Source organism: Brachyhypopomus gauderio, chromosome 4, assembly GCF_052324685.1.
Source record: "Brachyhypopomus gauderio isolate BG-103 chromosome 4, BGAUD_0.2, whole genome shotgun sequence".
NCBI lineage: Eukaryota > Metazoa > Chordata > Actinopteri > Gymnotiformes > Hypopomidae > Brachyhypopomus > Brachyhypopomus gauderio.
In genome coordinates this window covers 229,565-247,234 of record NC_135214.1, presented here as the reverse complement: position 1 = coordinate 247,234, position 17,670 = coordinate 229,565, and the positions used below count along the sequence as shown (strand labels likewise).

At 41.1% G+C, this 17,670-nt stretch overlaps 1 protein-coding gene across 2 annotated transcripts in view; it reads left to right on the top strand.

Moving 5' to 3' along the window:
- pth2ra (parathyroid hormone 2 receptor a) overlaps positions 1–7,764 on the top strand; it is a 78,042-nt gene extending 70,278 nt beyond the window's left edge. The window contains exons 12-13 of one of the 2 annotated variants that reach the window (XM_077001304.1): positions 5,341–5,382; positions 5,556–7,764. In XM_077001304.1, coding sequence (XP_076857419.1) covers positions 5,341–5,382; positions 5,556–5,948 — 435 coding nt within the window. In that variant the 3' untranslated portion in view covers positions 5,949–7,764. Of the gene's footprint in view, positions 1–3,305; positions 3,890–5,340; positions 5,383–5,555 lie in introns of those variants that run through there. The other variant, XM_077001305.1, reaches the window with a different exon arrangement.
- Positions 7,765–17,670: the final 9,906 nt, after the last annotated feature.

The window sequence follows — 17,670 nt, the reverse complement described above, 5'->3', positions numbered from 1 at the left end:
CAAATCTGAAGGAAAGGGTAGGTACAATACACAAGGTGTGCTTGTTGCTGACCTTTGTGACGATCATACTAGTGGAGTTTACGTTAGGGAGTAAAACTAACCATGTTTGTCCACTTTATGGAACTCATTTAAGCCAGTTTTCAAGCTTTTTTTTTACCTTGTGAGAAGACTTTGCAATCTATGGCTAGTCTATGTCTAAAAGATACAAATGTTTTTGTGAGGTAATCTAGCCAGCCAGTAGCCAACTTCACTGCCCTGTTTCTTGCTAATAACAAACGGATACAAATGGATACAAATGAATATAAACGGATGAGGCAGGACACAAAAGCAGGTGCTAGCAATAGGTCAAGACACAGCAATGAAGAGAGTACTAGATAAACTGCTCGGTATGCTTCACAAAGAGTCGGCAACACGTCGTAAAGATCTACTGTGTCTGTCCGGCTTAAGTAGGCAAAGTAATTAGTGGAAATACATAACAGCTGAAAAAGAAGTCTAGTGTTCTGGAGGTGGAGACCTCTGGTGGCGAAAGGTGGAATTGGCACCAGTCCTGACGGCTACAAGGCAAGCTCGTGTATAATCGCTTCAAGGAGCGATTCAAAAATTACAACCAATAAATGCTATGCTATGCTACTTATTTTACAGCGCAATGGTACATTCACGGTATTCTTATGCTGAATAGGAAATCTTTGATTAGCACGACACTTTTTTTTGTTCTTATTGAGAAATCTATATTTCCTGGTATGCGCTCATATAATAGATAGTTTGGAATCCCAGTACTCTGCCTGTGCAAAAATTTTATTCTGGGGTCTTCTGCGATGTTGACCGCAGGCAGCAGGCTGCGCTGGGTGGGAGTGCTAGCGCACGCGTCCCTGTTAGGGGCTTCGTACAGCGGAGCACGAGAAGCTCTGATTAGTCCGACAGTCCCGCACGCTGAGCGGCTTGGACAACCTCCGCCGTCTGGCAGCTTCCAGCCATCCGTCTCCACAGATCACACTTGGGCTTTTCCAGCATCCCGGATCTGTGTTCTGACAGTAATGAACCCTAACCAGACCCACCACTCACTCCATTTAACATGCCTTCCCCCTCCAACAAAAAGAGGGATGAAAGAAGGAGGAGGTGTTTCCTTCAAGCTCAGCGCAGCTGGACGTGAATGAGGAATATGCTGCACTTTGAAAGACTTCCCTGTGCAGATGATTTAAATAATTTCAAATCCTCGGGGGGTCATTCTCACGAGAGATGAAAGTATTATCTCCCACTCAGAATATGCAGAGCCAAACAAGAAGAATGTAGTTTACATCTTACTTTTGCATTTATGCATTAATGTATTTGTTTCTTCAACCAGAGAATGGAGCTCCGGTTGCCACACTAGACCCACACACACAGAATGCCTGTGATGCCACCTAATGTCCCTCATACCACAGGATTAGACATTCATTTAAGTAACGTGCATCTGTGCCTGTTTTGTGTTCACACCAGAGTCCCATTATTTTGCTTTGTAAACAGCATGTTACCTAATCATTTAGGCCTTAATCATCAGGCTTCTACTAATGCCTGTAATCGTACAATGTCCACAGAGCTGATATTTTGCATATCCTTTTCAAACAGTGCAATTTATTTCTTGCAAGAAATGTGACATCTTTTTTCTTCATCTAATTTGAAGTTCCACGGTAACTCTGAAATAGTGCAGTTGAGAAAAGAGGGCACTCAGATTGCATAGACTATTTAAATAACAAATTTGACACTGCAGTTTTAAACACTGTGACTGAGTGGATTGCATCGCCCAAGGCCAGCTCATCACAGAAACGACAGCTGGTCCAGAGACCTGTATGTCAGGCTGAGATCTCAGTCCAGATCTAAGAGAGTCCTCGTTACTCTGAAGCTTGCGATGATGCACAAGGCACATTCACTTTTGTCAACTGTTTTGCTTTTTATTCATTAATTTATCGGAGTGTCTATTTGCACCCGGGTACAAGTAGCATTTGCCACACAGCGAGGCTATTTTCACCCCTTAATTTAAAAAAAAGAAAGCGAACCCATCTGCGCATGTCTACCAATGAATGCGCGGGAGCGAAAAGGCGCAAATTCAAAGGAACCGAAACGGAGACAGTAGGAAACGGTAAGCAGAATTTGGTTAATAGTTATGTATAAAGGACCATCACTCAATTTAACTTTACATTTTAAGATATATATTTAAGAAATAGTGTGAGAATTATTATCCAACGAACACTGATATATTTTTGAGCTAATAGGAGCATAATAGTGGCGAACGTAAAGTGTTACCGGGTGGGGGGTGTAAAATGGACACAGCGAGAAAAAAAGACAGATTTCAAGTGTGCAGAAACAGTCTAAATGGTCGTTTGAACTAACCTAGTGAAAACCGGGACATTAAATGATTTTTATTTTTTGCCGGGACCGAATATTAAAAAGAAGGAAAACCGGGACAAACCGGGACAGCGACGTGAAAACCGGGACAGGTGGCAACACTAACTGGCGCTACAGAGCTTGGAGGCGGACACAAACGCTGAGGAGAGCGAGATTTATTAAGAGGAATGATCATGATCAAAGTCGTTCAAACAGGCAGGGGTCATAACGGGCGAGCCATCCAGGTTTGACAAACAGGCATGACGATACTAAGAATTAAACTAAGACACCGAACGAACACTTTAAACCAAACACGGGGTAAACGCATACAAACTAGAAAATCAGGCTACAGAAAACACAGACGACTGAGCAACGAAATGAGTAGAACTCACAGACCAGGAAGCGTAGAACACTGAACAAAGAGCATGAATAACAAGAGCACAACACGACCAAAGAGCATGAATAACAAGAGCACAACACGACCAAAGAGCATGAATAACAAGAGCACAAACTAACCAAATAGAACAAAACAACCGATATGTGAAACACTGGGACTATACATACACAGAACTAAACTAGACACACAGGTGAAGACACTGATGACACGGGCGTGTCAGACGAGGGGAAACCATGGAGACAGACACGAGGACAGGAACCCGAAGTGACAGAGAGGGGGGCGTAAGCCCTACGTGACAGTCGCATTGCTATCTCACAAAAACAATTTTGTCCAGTCTATTTTTTGAGTTTTGTGTAAAATTATATAATTTTGTCTTTTTGTTCTCTATTTTTGTGTTGTTTCAGTACACACAAAGGACATGAATGTGTATAACAAAAGATGTACAGTCCTTTTGAATTAAGGTTTTTGCATGACAGAGTCAATATGCCAGACTTATAATGTAATGACTATTTTATATAAGCTAATATTTGTGTTTTCTCCCAAGAAGGAAGAAAAGCTAAAGAACATTTGTGAAGGATACTCCTTCGACAGTTGTGAGGAATTCCAGAGAGCACTGAGATTATGGAGTGAAGAGGGCTACCATCCAATGCACAAAATTAAAATTTATTTAAACATGATGTAAATAATAAAAACCCCAATTTATTTCTTTAAAAATGTACAAACCATCCATAAAAAATGAATTAAAAAGTCAAATCTGTCTTCTGCATTCTGTGAAATTAAATAAAATTAAAGAGGCTGATAATGTACTGGCAGGAAGAATATTTGTATACATCATACTGTAACGCTGGCGACTGGGTGAAGGACGAGACACAGAATCCTGTTCGCTACAGACGTTACTTTATTTGTCTTTACACATATAGCGCAGACTGCACGTTTAACACTCATATAGAGACACGTAGACTCAAACAACGACGAGCACAAGACACTGCGCGAACGCACATTAAATAGACAAACTACATAAACCCCACGTGATGACGAGACGAGCCACAGGTAAAACGAATTATCACAGGACGCAACCGCACCCACGGAGATCCACTGACGCAGATGACGTAAACACACGCCCAAAGGGAGGGGTCGGGAACCGTAACGTGACATACAATGTGGTGTACATATCAGGGTGCTACAGACAGATATTAACTTGTGTTACATTTTGTTTTAACATTATTTATCACTGGCAGTGTATATTACATGTAGTATTTACCATGTGATTACTGCCATTAGCGGTAAGCGACTTAGGATAATTAAATTGCTATTTAAATTCTAAGCATGGTAAAGAAAAAGACTCACAAGTGAAAAACAAAATTCAAACAGGTCTACCCCATAACCCCAAATAAAAGTATCTTCACTTCTTGTAAAATAATTTGTAAGTAAAATGGAACACAAAAAAATAGTACTAATCTTTGATAAATCAAAATGTTGGGTGCAAATAGTACACACTGCTACGTATAGCCGGGTGCAAATAGCACACACTGCTGCATATACCCGGGTGCAAATAGCACACACTGCTATGTACACCCGGGTGCAAATAGCACACACTGCTGCATATACCCGGGTGCAAATAGCACACACTGCTATGTACACCCGGGTGCAAATAGCACACACTGCTATGTACACCCGGGTGCAAATAGCACACACTGCTGCATATACTCGGGTGCAAATAACACATACTGCTGCATATACCCGGGTGCAAATAGCATCTGCCTTAATTTATTTACATTTGTCAGAATGTCTGCTGATGGTCTCTACTACTAACTACTACTAACACTCATCAGTCAGGGCTGAATATTTGGGTTTTTTTTTACTGTGAAAGAGGACAATGTAGTATCAATGAAAAAAAAACATCAGTTAAATTTTTTTTTATGTATTACTAATTTTACATATAGCATTTTTAACAGTGATTGATTTTTACTAGCAATGAAGTGTGTTTAATGAGTTAAGAAAATGTGGTTTAAGAACTCAACATAAAGATGATTAGGGTAAACATGAAAGAGTAGAAATAAGTAAACACGTTCTGGTTTGTTGGATTCTTGAAACAGTACTAAACTCATTTAACTTCCTTTTCACAATAGCTTCCTGCTGAAACCTGCTGTATTTCTGCTAATCTCTGAGAAACAGATGCTTACATGCATCTATTAAGGAATATTAAGGAAAATACTGTGATCCAAAGGGAGTTTTTAGCCTGATAAAGTCTTGTTAAGTCTTGTGGATGTTTTGAAAGCTAAATTAATGCCTCCATGAAGGTAATACACTTTTCATAGCTTTCAGAAGCTTTTCTGAAGTTTTCTTTATTTCTTAATTATAACATGAGACATGTAAAGTCATAGTTGTTGTATATGATGCATTTTAAGACCTAATGAACATGCTTTATTTCCTATTTTATGGCAGGCCTCTATTTTCCATTGTGTGGATGCAACTTATGGAGTTTAAATATTTTTGATCATTGTCTGATAGACAATTTTTTATTCATGCCCAAAAAGTATTTGATGCCCTTATACCTTTTCCTTTTTACATTCATATTCTAGGGTTTCTTTGTGTCTATAATCTACTGTTACTGCAATGGAGAGGTGAGTTACCCTTCCAAAAACGAATGAGGCATTTATTCACTTTCTGCCCAACCACAATTCACTCCATATGTAGAAATGTTATTTCAGTTAAGACACTGTTAGGCGTTTGTGATGTGATTGGAACTGTCCTGGTGAGTCCCCCTTCACATCAGTGTCTCCGCCCCTTCCTTCAGGTCCAAACAGAGATCAAAAAGACGTGGACGCGCTGGAACCTGGCCGTGGACTGGAAGGGCCCGGCGGTGTGTGGGGGTTACCGGTACGGCTCCGTGCTCACGGGACTCAACAACAGCACCAGCAGCCACGCCCAGCTGGCGGGGGGCGGGGCCGGCACCCGCTCCACCGCCCTGTTCTCCAGCCGCGTGTACCGCAGCACCGCGCCGCCCTCCGTCAGCGCCCACGCCACCCTGCCGGGGTACGTGCTCAGCAACTCGGACGCAGACAGTCTCCCGCCCTCCATCCCGGAGGAGACGGAGGACAGCGCCAAGCAGGTGGAGGACATCTTGCTGAAAGAAGTGCAGCCCACGCTGGCCAGCAGCCGCCTCGAGGACGAGGAGGAGACTCTGTAGATAACGAGGTTAAAGGTCACGGCGACGCTGATATTACTGCAGACGCCCAGCTGCATGAAAAATATTGAAGCTGGATTCTTTTAAGGCAAACTGTGATTGTATGACTTTATTACTAGACTCTTGTGTTTGACTACATTTTTCTATGAATGCATGAAGCAACTAAGTCAGTTTTGGTTTATTCTTACCAGTTACGGAAAAAGATTGAAAGATTTTACTAATCAGTTCTAATCAGTTTTTTTTTTATTAATTTAAAATGCCAAAATTCTGTACTGTGGTTACAAATGAAAGTATAAATTTGTCTTCATGTAAAATAATTCCACAGTAGATTGGTTTTATCATTCAGAATTCACTGATTATACATGATGGATTTACAGTTTGACCTATAACTCACAATATAATGATACCTGAGCAAAATGTCCAAATATATTTTAAATATATAAAATGTGTGTTCTATTGTGGTATGCTAAAATATTCCCAAAGCATATGGCTTTTTTCTTCCATAAAAAGTATTTAATTAAAGCATATGTAATCAAAAATATTATAGTGTATTGACAGCTTATGGAAAAGAGTTTGTTGGAAAATATGTGTGGACTTCCAGAATGTCTTGTTTGATTTTATGATTTATTATTTTATTTATTGATTTTCGAGCAGCTGTCTAAGACTCAGGACATGTGTAGGCGAGCATTCTGACTTCTGCTGCGTGGCCAGTCCAAAATGTTCATGCTACATGTCAACAGCAAGCAGTCACTGCTTCTCTTCCACGTCCAAAATGGCTGGATGCCTTCCTATGGATTCCAGACTAACATCACATCAGTCGGTTCGTCTAACTCAAATCCCCTCTTCTGTCCCATCCTCTGAAAAGCGAAACGACTCTTCTTCACGATGTGCAGCTCACTGATAAACAGATTTGTGTAGCATTTTCATCTTAATCTTTCATCTCTCATTCATGTGTGTAGCACTTTTCATCTTAATTGGGTAAATAAGGAAAAACAAAATGTACTTTTCTGCTCAAGCACCAGCAGACACTCTGAAGCTCCATACAGTACAACAAAGTACACAAGGGCTACTGTGATCACGGGCTGAACTGACTAAATATTTTAGCATGAAAATAATGCCACCGAAATCAGTGCTCTTTCTAACTACTGAAAAGGCTTGTAGTTTTTATACATCACAGGTTTTGGTAGTTCAGGATACACATTTGTCTTTCTGTGTTTTGTTTGTTGTGCCAAATTGTTTTTATGTGTAGGCCTACTACAATATATTTTAAATGCACACCAGGGGATGTGATGTACAGACTGGCTTGCATGTTTGTACAGATACTTTACAATGCATATATTTTTTTCCTTTTTAAGCTGGATTCTTTGTGTTTTATCTTGCTGTGAAGTTTTTAACCCAGCTGTGATAAAAAACATCTCCCAGGGCACATCACTTATCTATGGCCAATGTGCAGCACGAGTAAGCCAGCCGACAAACATCGTGCTGTCAAACAAGATGGCCCCAATCAACAAAATGGCTTTTATTAGGGGGAAAAAAGCCTCGTAAGTCTGTTTCTTGGAAGTTCTTCCCACACTGACTGTGCTGTAGCGTGACTCACACCAGTGTGCACACGTCCTTGAGGGGACAGGACTGAAATACCTGTTTTTTTTCCTCTCTTGCTGTAACAGCAATATGTAGGACTGGAGTGAGGGTTGTTTGCAGATCAGCAGACCGACACAAGAAAGGAAGAACTTTGAATAATTCACGTTTTGTCTCTTTTTTTAACATCATGCCACATATGGAGTAGGTTTCCTATCCAAATAAAGTTGTATGTGAATGACATGCTGTAAGCTCAATTTAATGAACTGTGAATCAATAATGAATTTCGTACTTTTTAAAGGTTTTGCTTGTAGGCTTACGCTTCTCACTGGTCTCACGATATTCTTAATTGCAAAATCTATCTTACAATTACAGTTGCAGATTCACACATTTGAGTGTGAATTTGTGATGTCTCATTGTAGCATCTCACAGGAGTGTTTTCATAATTACAACATAGCCAAATTATTAACCTGGATCACAAAATGAGTGGCTTAAACAGGTGCAAACTGGTTCAGCTAAGCAGACATCTTTAGACTCAGAACTCATCCCTGTTGGACTACCTTAAGGATCTTAAAAATAGATCGACTCAGCTGAATGCTCACCGCAAAAGTCCACAAGTGCTGATAGAGGTCACGGGTGCAACTGCATGTGACAAATAACAGTATCTAATAGGCAGATGTACCTGCGTACCTGTTGGCAGCATCAGTTTGAGGAGACAAGCGTAGGACGGAATGTGTCATGGTTAAAAACACATAGAATTCATAGAACCGTAATATTACATAAGGAAAGTTTGCTCATAATTGCCCATAATTTACTTCTATACACATCAGCATGAAAGACAGGGGTGAAGCTAATTGCACATTGGCTATTAGCCGAGGTGCTTATGCAGTATTAATAAGGTGGAGCCTGTGCAAGATGCATTTAGTCAGAATACGAAGGATTTTCTCAAGCTTGAACAAGTAGAGCATTTCAAACTATGTGTTGTATAATTGAAAACGTCGATTGTCAGTTGTCTTCAAACTCCAACTGCACACGTCCTGTTAAATATTATTCAGGTTTCAGTTAAACCTCCCCTGGCGAACATGGGAGACACTTTGCTGTGGGAGGTGCAGGTGACAAGAATGCGGACAGGGCGTTGAATTCAGCTCAGGTGCCCCTCAAATCCAGTGTTGGGAACGTTACTTTAAAAAGGTTATTATTTATAGTTACTCACTACTTGTTCAAAAAAGTAACTGAGTTAGTAACTGAATTACTCTGTAATAAAAGTAACTCGTTACCAGGGAAAGTAACTATTTGCATTACAGTAAAAAAAAAAAAGATTATATGCCAATGAATCAGAAGATCTGATCTGAGTAGATCAGAAAGGTGTTTAACTTTTGATATTTATTGCACATCAACAGACCAGTGGAGGATAAAATCCTTTAAAATCCCAAATATTTGTAAAAAAAAAAAAAGCAAAAGTAAACAGTTACACTATATAAAGTGCATTTACATCTATCAAATTATCAAATTAAATTAAATTCTCTCAACCTGAGTCAACTGGTTTGTTCACAACAGAAGTAAACTTAACAATAAAACCTCTATTCTTAATTAAATAAATCAAATACCCAGTCTGGTAGACTTTCAGGAACTTCAAGTATTTTCTTAAATAATGTTTCTATCGCCACCTTGAAAATGCTATTTTTTCTTCGGCTTGCTCCTGACTCGCCATTTCGGCCTCTTCTCCGTTTGTGTCGTGTGTCACTGGTGTGCTTTGGCACGCGTGTAAAAACACCGGCTCTGATTGGCTACCATAACGCTGCCTTAGCCAATCGCTTACTGACTTGTTAAGTTAAACAGGTGTTACACCGAGTACTGTGACCTATCGAGATCTGTTACTCCTCACTAGCCTGGGCAGGGGTCCGCTCGCATTACTGTTAGTATATCAATATATAGTAACGCACCACATTTTATGACCAGTAACGTCAACGACGTAGTAACGACAGGAAAAGTAATTAATTATATTATCCTGTTACTGACAAAATGATGCCGTTAGAAAAAAAAAAAACGTTAGAAAGTCCCGTTAAAGGAGACACAGATTTGAGCAGTGTTGCGAATAACGCCGTTAAAAATAACGGCGTTATTCGCAACACTGCTCAAATCTGTGTCTCCTTTAACGGGACTTTCTAATGTTTTTTTTTCAGTTAAGTCACACGGTACCTCGTAGGAACTACAGTAGCTAGATCTCAATAAATAAAATGACCTTTTACATTCATGGAATATGTACCAGATGTAATAACCTCTTTACCAAAATTAAACTCCCAAGAACAAGCCTGTTTTGTTATTTCAAGATTCAGCATTTCATTATCATTCAAAGTCAAACCTTTCAAACTTATCACAAAGATCAAGAACAGATTTAACTGTCAACGCCCCCATGTGAAGATGCTTTGGGTAGACATTCCCTTGACATCAAAAACTATGTTTTATGTTTGTGAGGTTCAGCAAGGAGGATTTGTGATGAATATTTTAGATATTAATCTACTGAGGCTCTTTGAACTAGTCAATATATTTATGACTCACTTTTATCTGGTCTCTTTTTGGTCTACCTCTACTACATCCTAGTGGTATACTGTACATATGGAACAAATATCACGTGTGTGAGTGTAGTACATAATGTAATAAAGGGAGAAAGGTTAGATAATCACTGTTAGTCATTAAAGCTCAATCCAAAAGCTTATAGTACATATAAAACTCTTCACAGCCATCTTACCGTAACCTATTTGGTAACTGTGTTTACAACCATGTGCACTTGAAAGAGCGGCCTATTTCTGTTTCAAGTTATTTTGTAGTAAACAGAAAAATACAGTAAACAGAAAAAGGTTCAACAATCACTGTTTATTAAGCCATTAAACCTCATTCCAGATGTTACTAATACATCTAAAACAGAGCCATCTTACCTTAACCTACATGGCAACTTTGTTTGCAATCATGTGCATTTGAAAGAGTGACCTATTTCTGTTTTTGGGTTGTTTTCCAGTCATAGGTCATGAAGTAAAATGCAGTCTATATATATATATATATATATATATATATATATATATATATATATATATATATATATATATATTCCTACTCAACCCTCTTATGGAACTAAATCATGCTCAGAATCACATTTATAAACTGCCTTTTGAAATGACAAAACCATGTTGTTTAGCATAATGAGGCTTTAATTGTATTTTAGTTACATAGTCAGGCATGAAGCATTCTGGGAAGGATCTACAGGTGTAAAGTAAGTGAAGTGCACCCTGAACACCTGAATACTGCACGTGCAGATTAACACTGATGGAATTACCAGAGAACCAGGTGTGGTGTGTGACTGCCATGTCGGTCAGTGTCGTGTGTGTGCACCTGAGGGGTCTCTGCAGTGTTGAGTTTCTGCAGCACAATGCCAAACAGGTTGACTGTGATTTCTGAGACACTCCAGAAGATGATCACAGGACAAGGAGAGGGATGGCTGCTATTAACCTCCTCTGCGGTGATGAGGGAGCAGCGTCTCACCGCCGTGACGTGCTTTGATGGGAGTCGTGCCATCTGCTCCCATTTGGAAGAAACGTGGGCAACCTAAGAGAGAGGCTATTAATTGCTCTGCTGGAGAGACAGAATGAGACACCGGCACATACACACAAACACACATGCAGACAAACGCCCAAGTGCATGTCTGGTTCCTGCATAACCTAATAATCCTTGAATCAATGCACCGTTCAGGGTTCAGCACACGTGTTCTACAGGGTAGCTGCTAGAGGCTGAAGACCACCTCCGTCACCCAGACACCAAACTACTGAGAGGAGCTAGTTGGGAATCAGACCTATATAATCTCAGCCAGATATGTAAGTTGCATGTGTTCATGAACCACATGGGAAATGTAATCCTAGGAAATCACAGGAAAGATGTAGAAATATTACAATAGGGCTGGATTAACAACCACTGTATGGAAATAACACAGGACTTAAAACGATGTGTTATATGTGCAGAGATTCCTAGGCTAGTCCCTGGGAAGCCCTAATCTTAATCATAATCTTAATCTAATCTTAGTTGCCACCATAATGAAATTCTTAGGAATTCTGATTCTGGATTTTTTTCTGACCTGAGTTCATGTGAGTTTCCACTTCTACTATTTGTATTCTAATGAGCAGTAGAGCGTTGCGGGTACAAGCACATAATGAACAGAACAGCAAGGTGTGTGTTCAAGTCAAATCTCTTCAGGGGAGAAGGAGCAGGTTTAGCACTCCCACTCTCTACAGCAGCGTGTGGCTTCCACATGTGGCCACAGTAAGTACACTCACAGTTCTGTGAGTGGATTATAAGTGGTCCTAACACTTTGCCAAATGGTCTGTACTCATCAGCCCCTCAAGATGTTTGCCGTCGAGCCTGTAACAGTGGAGACTTTGTCGGATCACAACCAAAGCTGGGTGCCCCTACGGATCGGCGCTTGTAACCCTGTTGTTCCTATTACGCACCAGGTGAACACTTTATTAGCTCCCCTAAAGACAGGGGAGCAATTTATCAGTTAACAGGTTTCATTGTTCATGAAAAGCGTGTATTCGAAATCAAAGTGCTCTTAAAGACACGTTTTCTTAACCAGAAGCAGAACCAGCAGTTCTTTTCTCACTAGTGATCATGAATTCTACATACTTTTCTATTCTTGTCATACTCTACTCATCATTGAACAGTGAACGTACCTGAGTGTTGTTCCTGGCCACGTTCATCCCTTTATGGCCGCAGAGTTCAGACGAGAAGAGTTCAGACTTCTGATGGCCACTTACAACAGGATCAGGTGCCATGCCACAAAGATCATATCATCATGGACTGGTTTTCTTGAACAGGACAATGAACTGGTTGTACTGGACGGCCTCCCCAGTCACCTGACCTTAATCCAACAGAGCAGCGTTGGGATGGAGTAGAATAGGCAAACGGCATCATGGATGTGCAGCTGACAAATCCGCAGCAGAAACTTATATGATGTCAATGTCAATATGAACCAACATCTCTGAAGGTTTCCAGCACCTTGTTGAACCTACAGCACAAAAAAATAAGACAGTTCTGAATGTAAAAGGGGTACTAACAAGGTGTACCTAACCCAGTACTAGCAAGATGTACTTATTAAAGTGGTGTGTGTGTGTGTGTGTGTGTGTGTGTGTGTGTGTGTGTGTGTGTGTGTGTGTGTGTGTGTGTGTGTGTGTGTGTGTGTGTGTGTGTGCGTGTGTGTGTGTGTGTGTGTGTATAATATAATGAAGAACATGCTTCACACTTCATATTATGAAATTTATATTGCTTTAGTCCTAAATATATAAACTCCACAACTTCTGCTAACACCAGCAATCAATCATGCAGCAAGGAAATTAAACTAGTGGCACATAAATAACTTTTGGAAATATGGGAAACACAGCAGCCAGGTCAGGTGAGGGGGGGAGGGGGGGGGGGTCATTCTCAACACACTGATGAACAACAATAAAGAAAATCCTGGTCCTGCTGTAATCCCAGCAGCTGTTACAGTTCACACCTCCTTTAATCCACAGGGTCCCATTGAGTGGGATGTTTGCAGTTTTCCAATAACAAGAGCTTATATTCCTGGGGGGTCTCAGAAACGCAGTCGAATGTGAGCAGATGCCCTGCAAGTTACTGCTGTCCCAGGTGCAAATACACCGTACAACAGTACGATGAAGAAAAGTACACCAGATCTAATATAATCTTAAAAGAACCAGGGTGGATATGACAACATCCATACCAGCGTACTCAACACTGGTATGCATACTAGAGTACTCAACACAGGTAGACATACTAGAGTACTCAACACTTAACACCACTTGATCCAGCTGAGCTGGTCTTTCCCACCACTCAAGAGACTCGTGAACATGTGGAGATGTGGTTTCTGTATTACGTTGTCTGTGATATCTGCTAGCACATCAATGTTAATGCATGATTGTTTACAACCAAATTAATGTTTACCAACAATTGTATACTAATCTGCACTTCATAATACCAACTGTAGTTTACCACCTAGGTATCCTTCTTATTATTTTACAGCTACTGACTGTCAAACCACGTCATGGCTACACAATGACAGCTCTAATCACAGCTCTCTGTGAATGAAAACAAAGCAGGTGAAATCAAGCCCATGGGACACTCTGAACGCTCCAAAAACCTGAACCAGGTGGACTGCTTCAGTATTGGTGGATCCTGTCGACCAATCGGAGATCGCAAGTTGGATGAGGAGGGCGGATCCTCATGTGTGTGTGTGTGTGTGTGCGTGCCACCTTGGAGAAAGAGCTTAGCCATATATAAACATCCACGCAGGTATGTTCTGTTAGAAACACAAGTATAGAGGCCGGCACCTTGTATGTATTTTTGTTTGAGATTAGTTAGAGTAGCAGATATATTTCTTTATTTCTGTTAGTAAGGTAGTATCTTGCTTTGTTATTTTAGTGTAGTACATTTTTCTTGTTTCTTTTCTTTGGTGCTGTCTACTGCTCTTTTCCTTGGTTGGTTAGTTTATAGTTATTTATGTATTTATGTACGTGTGTGTCTGTTCAGTGTTCTGCTGTGTAAACAGGGCTCTTCTGCTATACTACCACTCTGCAGTAAAGAGTTTTTTGCATATCCATCTGGTTTTCGCATTCTTAAATTAATCACATCTTATCCACTTCGCACATGCTACAGCCCCACAGCCCAAACCTAGAGCCATGACATCGTGGGGTCGTAACATTGGTCACAGTGCACTCTGGGGCCTTCCGTGTGCTTGGAAAAACAGCACACGCACCATTTCTCCTCAGGGTTTCAGTATGAATGTGTTTCCCACAACCTCCCACTGGCTCCAACCCCCACCCTGCCCACACAAAGCTGAACCCCGGTGTGAAAATGCCCTCACCAGACACCTGGACGATAAAGGGGGGGACAGAAGGCTGTTAGCTGAGGTGCTCACACTGTAGAAGTAAGACAATGTCTGTAAGGTAAAATTAGATCGGTTATTAAATAAATGCAGTCAAATATGGTGGATTATCTCGTCCAGCTTTTCAAGCACAGCTTTTCAAAGTATGAATAAAAGGTTTCGAGTCTCAACTGAGATGGCTGATTATATTCCACTATCACAGTGCTTTTTTTTTGAAGGACTAATATCCAAGTCACTGACTCCATAAGAGGTCACGCCAATTAGCACTTATTTGAGTGGAAAATTTTTCAATCCAAAAAAAATAATAAAATACTACCGTGACAAGAAGATGATGAAGGTTCCAAGTGGCTCTGGTCACGTGTGCTGAAGCTCAAGCAGAATTGAAATAGTTGACTTCATAGGGCACTCGGGTTTGAAATGGAACAAGCTATGAACAGGTCAGAGGTGCAGGTCCCTGTGAACGGATCCCTCCCAGCACGAAGACATTGAAAATTTACCCACTGAAAATGGAATTATACCTAGGATAAGATGTCAAGGAACAAGTGCCATACCAGCAGGTTATATATGGATTTTACCCACTGGATTTTCAAGCATTGCCCAGACTAAAGCCATACCCACTGCCATCATCAACAAACACCAAAACCCTCAGACACGCTGCATCTCCACAACTAGCCTCATCAACAGCCACCGATTCATCCTAAAGTCATAGTATAGTTTCAAGACTGATACTGGTATAAGTGAGTCTTGAGTGAAATACCCGTTTCTAGTGGTTCATAAAGTCCATCCCTAGCATGTCCGGTGAAAATACCAACGTGTTGTATTCACAACTTGATCAAGAGCAATCCCACCTCCTGCTGCTAATCACACCAGGGGACTGATAGGTGTCAAAGGAAGATCAGTAAAACCCATTTACTCCCTAGAGACCTCAAGCCGTGCCTGGAGGAATGGCACACGCTCGTGAGAGTGACACACAGAGAGACTACAGAGGAAAAGGGAGTTTCTGTCCTCGTCTTTGATACTCTTAGTTCTTACTTCACTTTCTTCTTCTAGGCTAATCCTCATACAGCGTGTTCCACGCATTGCCATGGGTGTATTTAATGTTAAGGAAAGGATTTCTAGTCATAAAAGTTACATTTAAAAACAAGGATTAAAGGTATTTGAAAAATGAACTTTTAATAGATGAGCTGAATATGTAAAATATATTCAAATCATTCCAAATATATACAATATGTATTTAATTATACATCACGTGTAAACCCCATAAATATGTACACACTTTCTCTCTCTCTCTCCATCTCTCTCTCTCCCTCTCCCTCTACATGGTTAGAAACATGGTTGTACGTACCCGTCCGTGACGCCCTCGGTGCTTGGAGAACGTAAGCGTGTCTTTGGCTGTCTCCAATGTCTCCATTAATCATGCTCTTTGGCACTGTAACAACTTGGTAGCAATCTGCTCGCAGATGCAAGTGGAATAACAATGTAGTTTATATAGGGATTACCAGAATGCCAGAGCACACATACACGTGTACAAGGCAGCGCCCATGTACACACACACCTAACCCTAGCTCTTCAATTATGCTCATTTATTGTAAGACATTGTTTACGGGCCAGTTCAAGTCTGTTTAATGCCCATGTCACAAGCAAGGTGCATGTTCAACCCTGAGGTATTACAGTAGGTAAACAGGGTCCACCCACAGGAGAAGGAATGGAGTTACACCTCTATCCTGCTACCCCTTCTGGATCTATAAGGCAGAATTACTGACAGGCTAGATATGTTATAAGGGTGCCTATGGGATGATGTGTTATAAGGGTGCCTATGGGGCGATATGTTATAAGGGTGCCTATGGGATGATGTGTTATAAGGGTGCCTATGGGGTGATGTGTTATAAGGGTGCCTATGGGATGATGTGTTATAAGGGTGCCTATGTGATGATGTGTTATAAGGGTGCCTATGGGGTGATGTGTTGTTATAAGGGTGCCTATGGGGGGATGTGTTATAAGGGTGCCTATGGGGTGATGTGTTGTTATAAGGGTGCCTAAGGGTGATGTGTTGTTATAAGGGTGCCTATGGGGTCATGTGTTTGTTATAAGGGTGCCTATGGAGTGATGTGTTATAAGGGTGTCTATGGGATGATATGTTATAAGGGTGCCTATGGGGTGATGTATTATAAGGGTGCCTATGGGGTGATGTGTTATAAGGGTGCCTATGGTGTGATGTGTTATAAGGGTGCCTATGGGATGATGCGTTACAAGGGTGTCTATGGGGTGATGTGTTATAAGGGTGCCTATGGGATGATGTGTTATAAGGGTGCCTATGGGGTGATGTATTATAAGGGTGCCTATGGGGTGATGTGTTATAAGGGTGCCTATGGTGTGATGTGTTATAAGGGTGCCTATGGGATGATGCGTTACAAGGGTGTCTATGGGGTGATGTGTTATAAGGGTGCCTATGGGGTGATGTGTTATAAGGGTGCCTATGGGGTGATGTGTTGTTATAAGGGTGCCTATGGGGTCATGTGTTTGTTATAAGGGTGCCTATGGGGTGATGTGTTATAAGGGTGCCTATGGGGTGATGTGTTATAAGGGTGCCTATGGTGTGATGTGTTATAAGGGTGCCTATGGGATGATGTGTTGTAAGGGTGCCTATGGGGTGATGTGTTATAAGGGTGCCTATGGGGTCATGTGTTTGTTATAAGGGGGCCTATGGGGTGATATGTTATAAGGGTGCCTATGGGATGATGTGTTATAAGGGTGCCTATGGGGCGATGTGTTATAAGGGTGTCTATGGGATGATATGTTATAAGGGTGCCTATGGGATGATGTGTTATAAGGGTGCCTATGGGATGATGTGTTATAAGGGTGCCTATGGGGCGATGTGTTATAAGGGTGTCTATGGGATGATATGTTATAAGGGTGCCTATGGGGTGATATGTTATAAGGGTGCCTATGGCATGATGTGTTATAAAGGTGCCTATGGGGTGATGTGTTATAAGGGTGCCTATGGGATGATGTGTTATAAGGGTGCCTATGGGGTGATGTGTTATAAGGGTGCCTATGGGTTGATGTGTTATAAGGGTGCCTATGGGGTAATGTGTTATAAGGGTGCCTATGGGATGATGTGTTATAAGGGTGCCTATGGGGTGATATATTATAAGGGTGCCTATGGGATGATATGTTATAAGGGTGCCTATGGGATGATGTGTTATAAGGCTGCCTATGGGA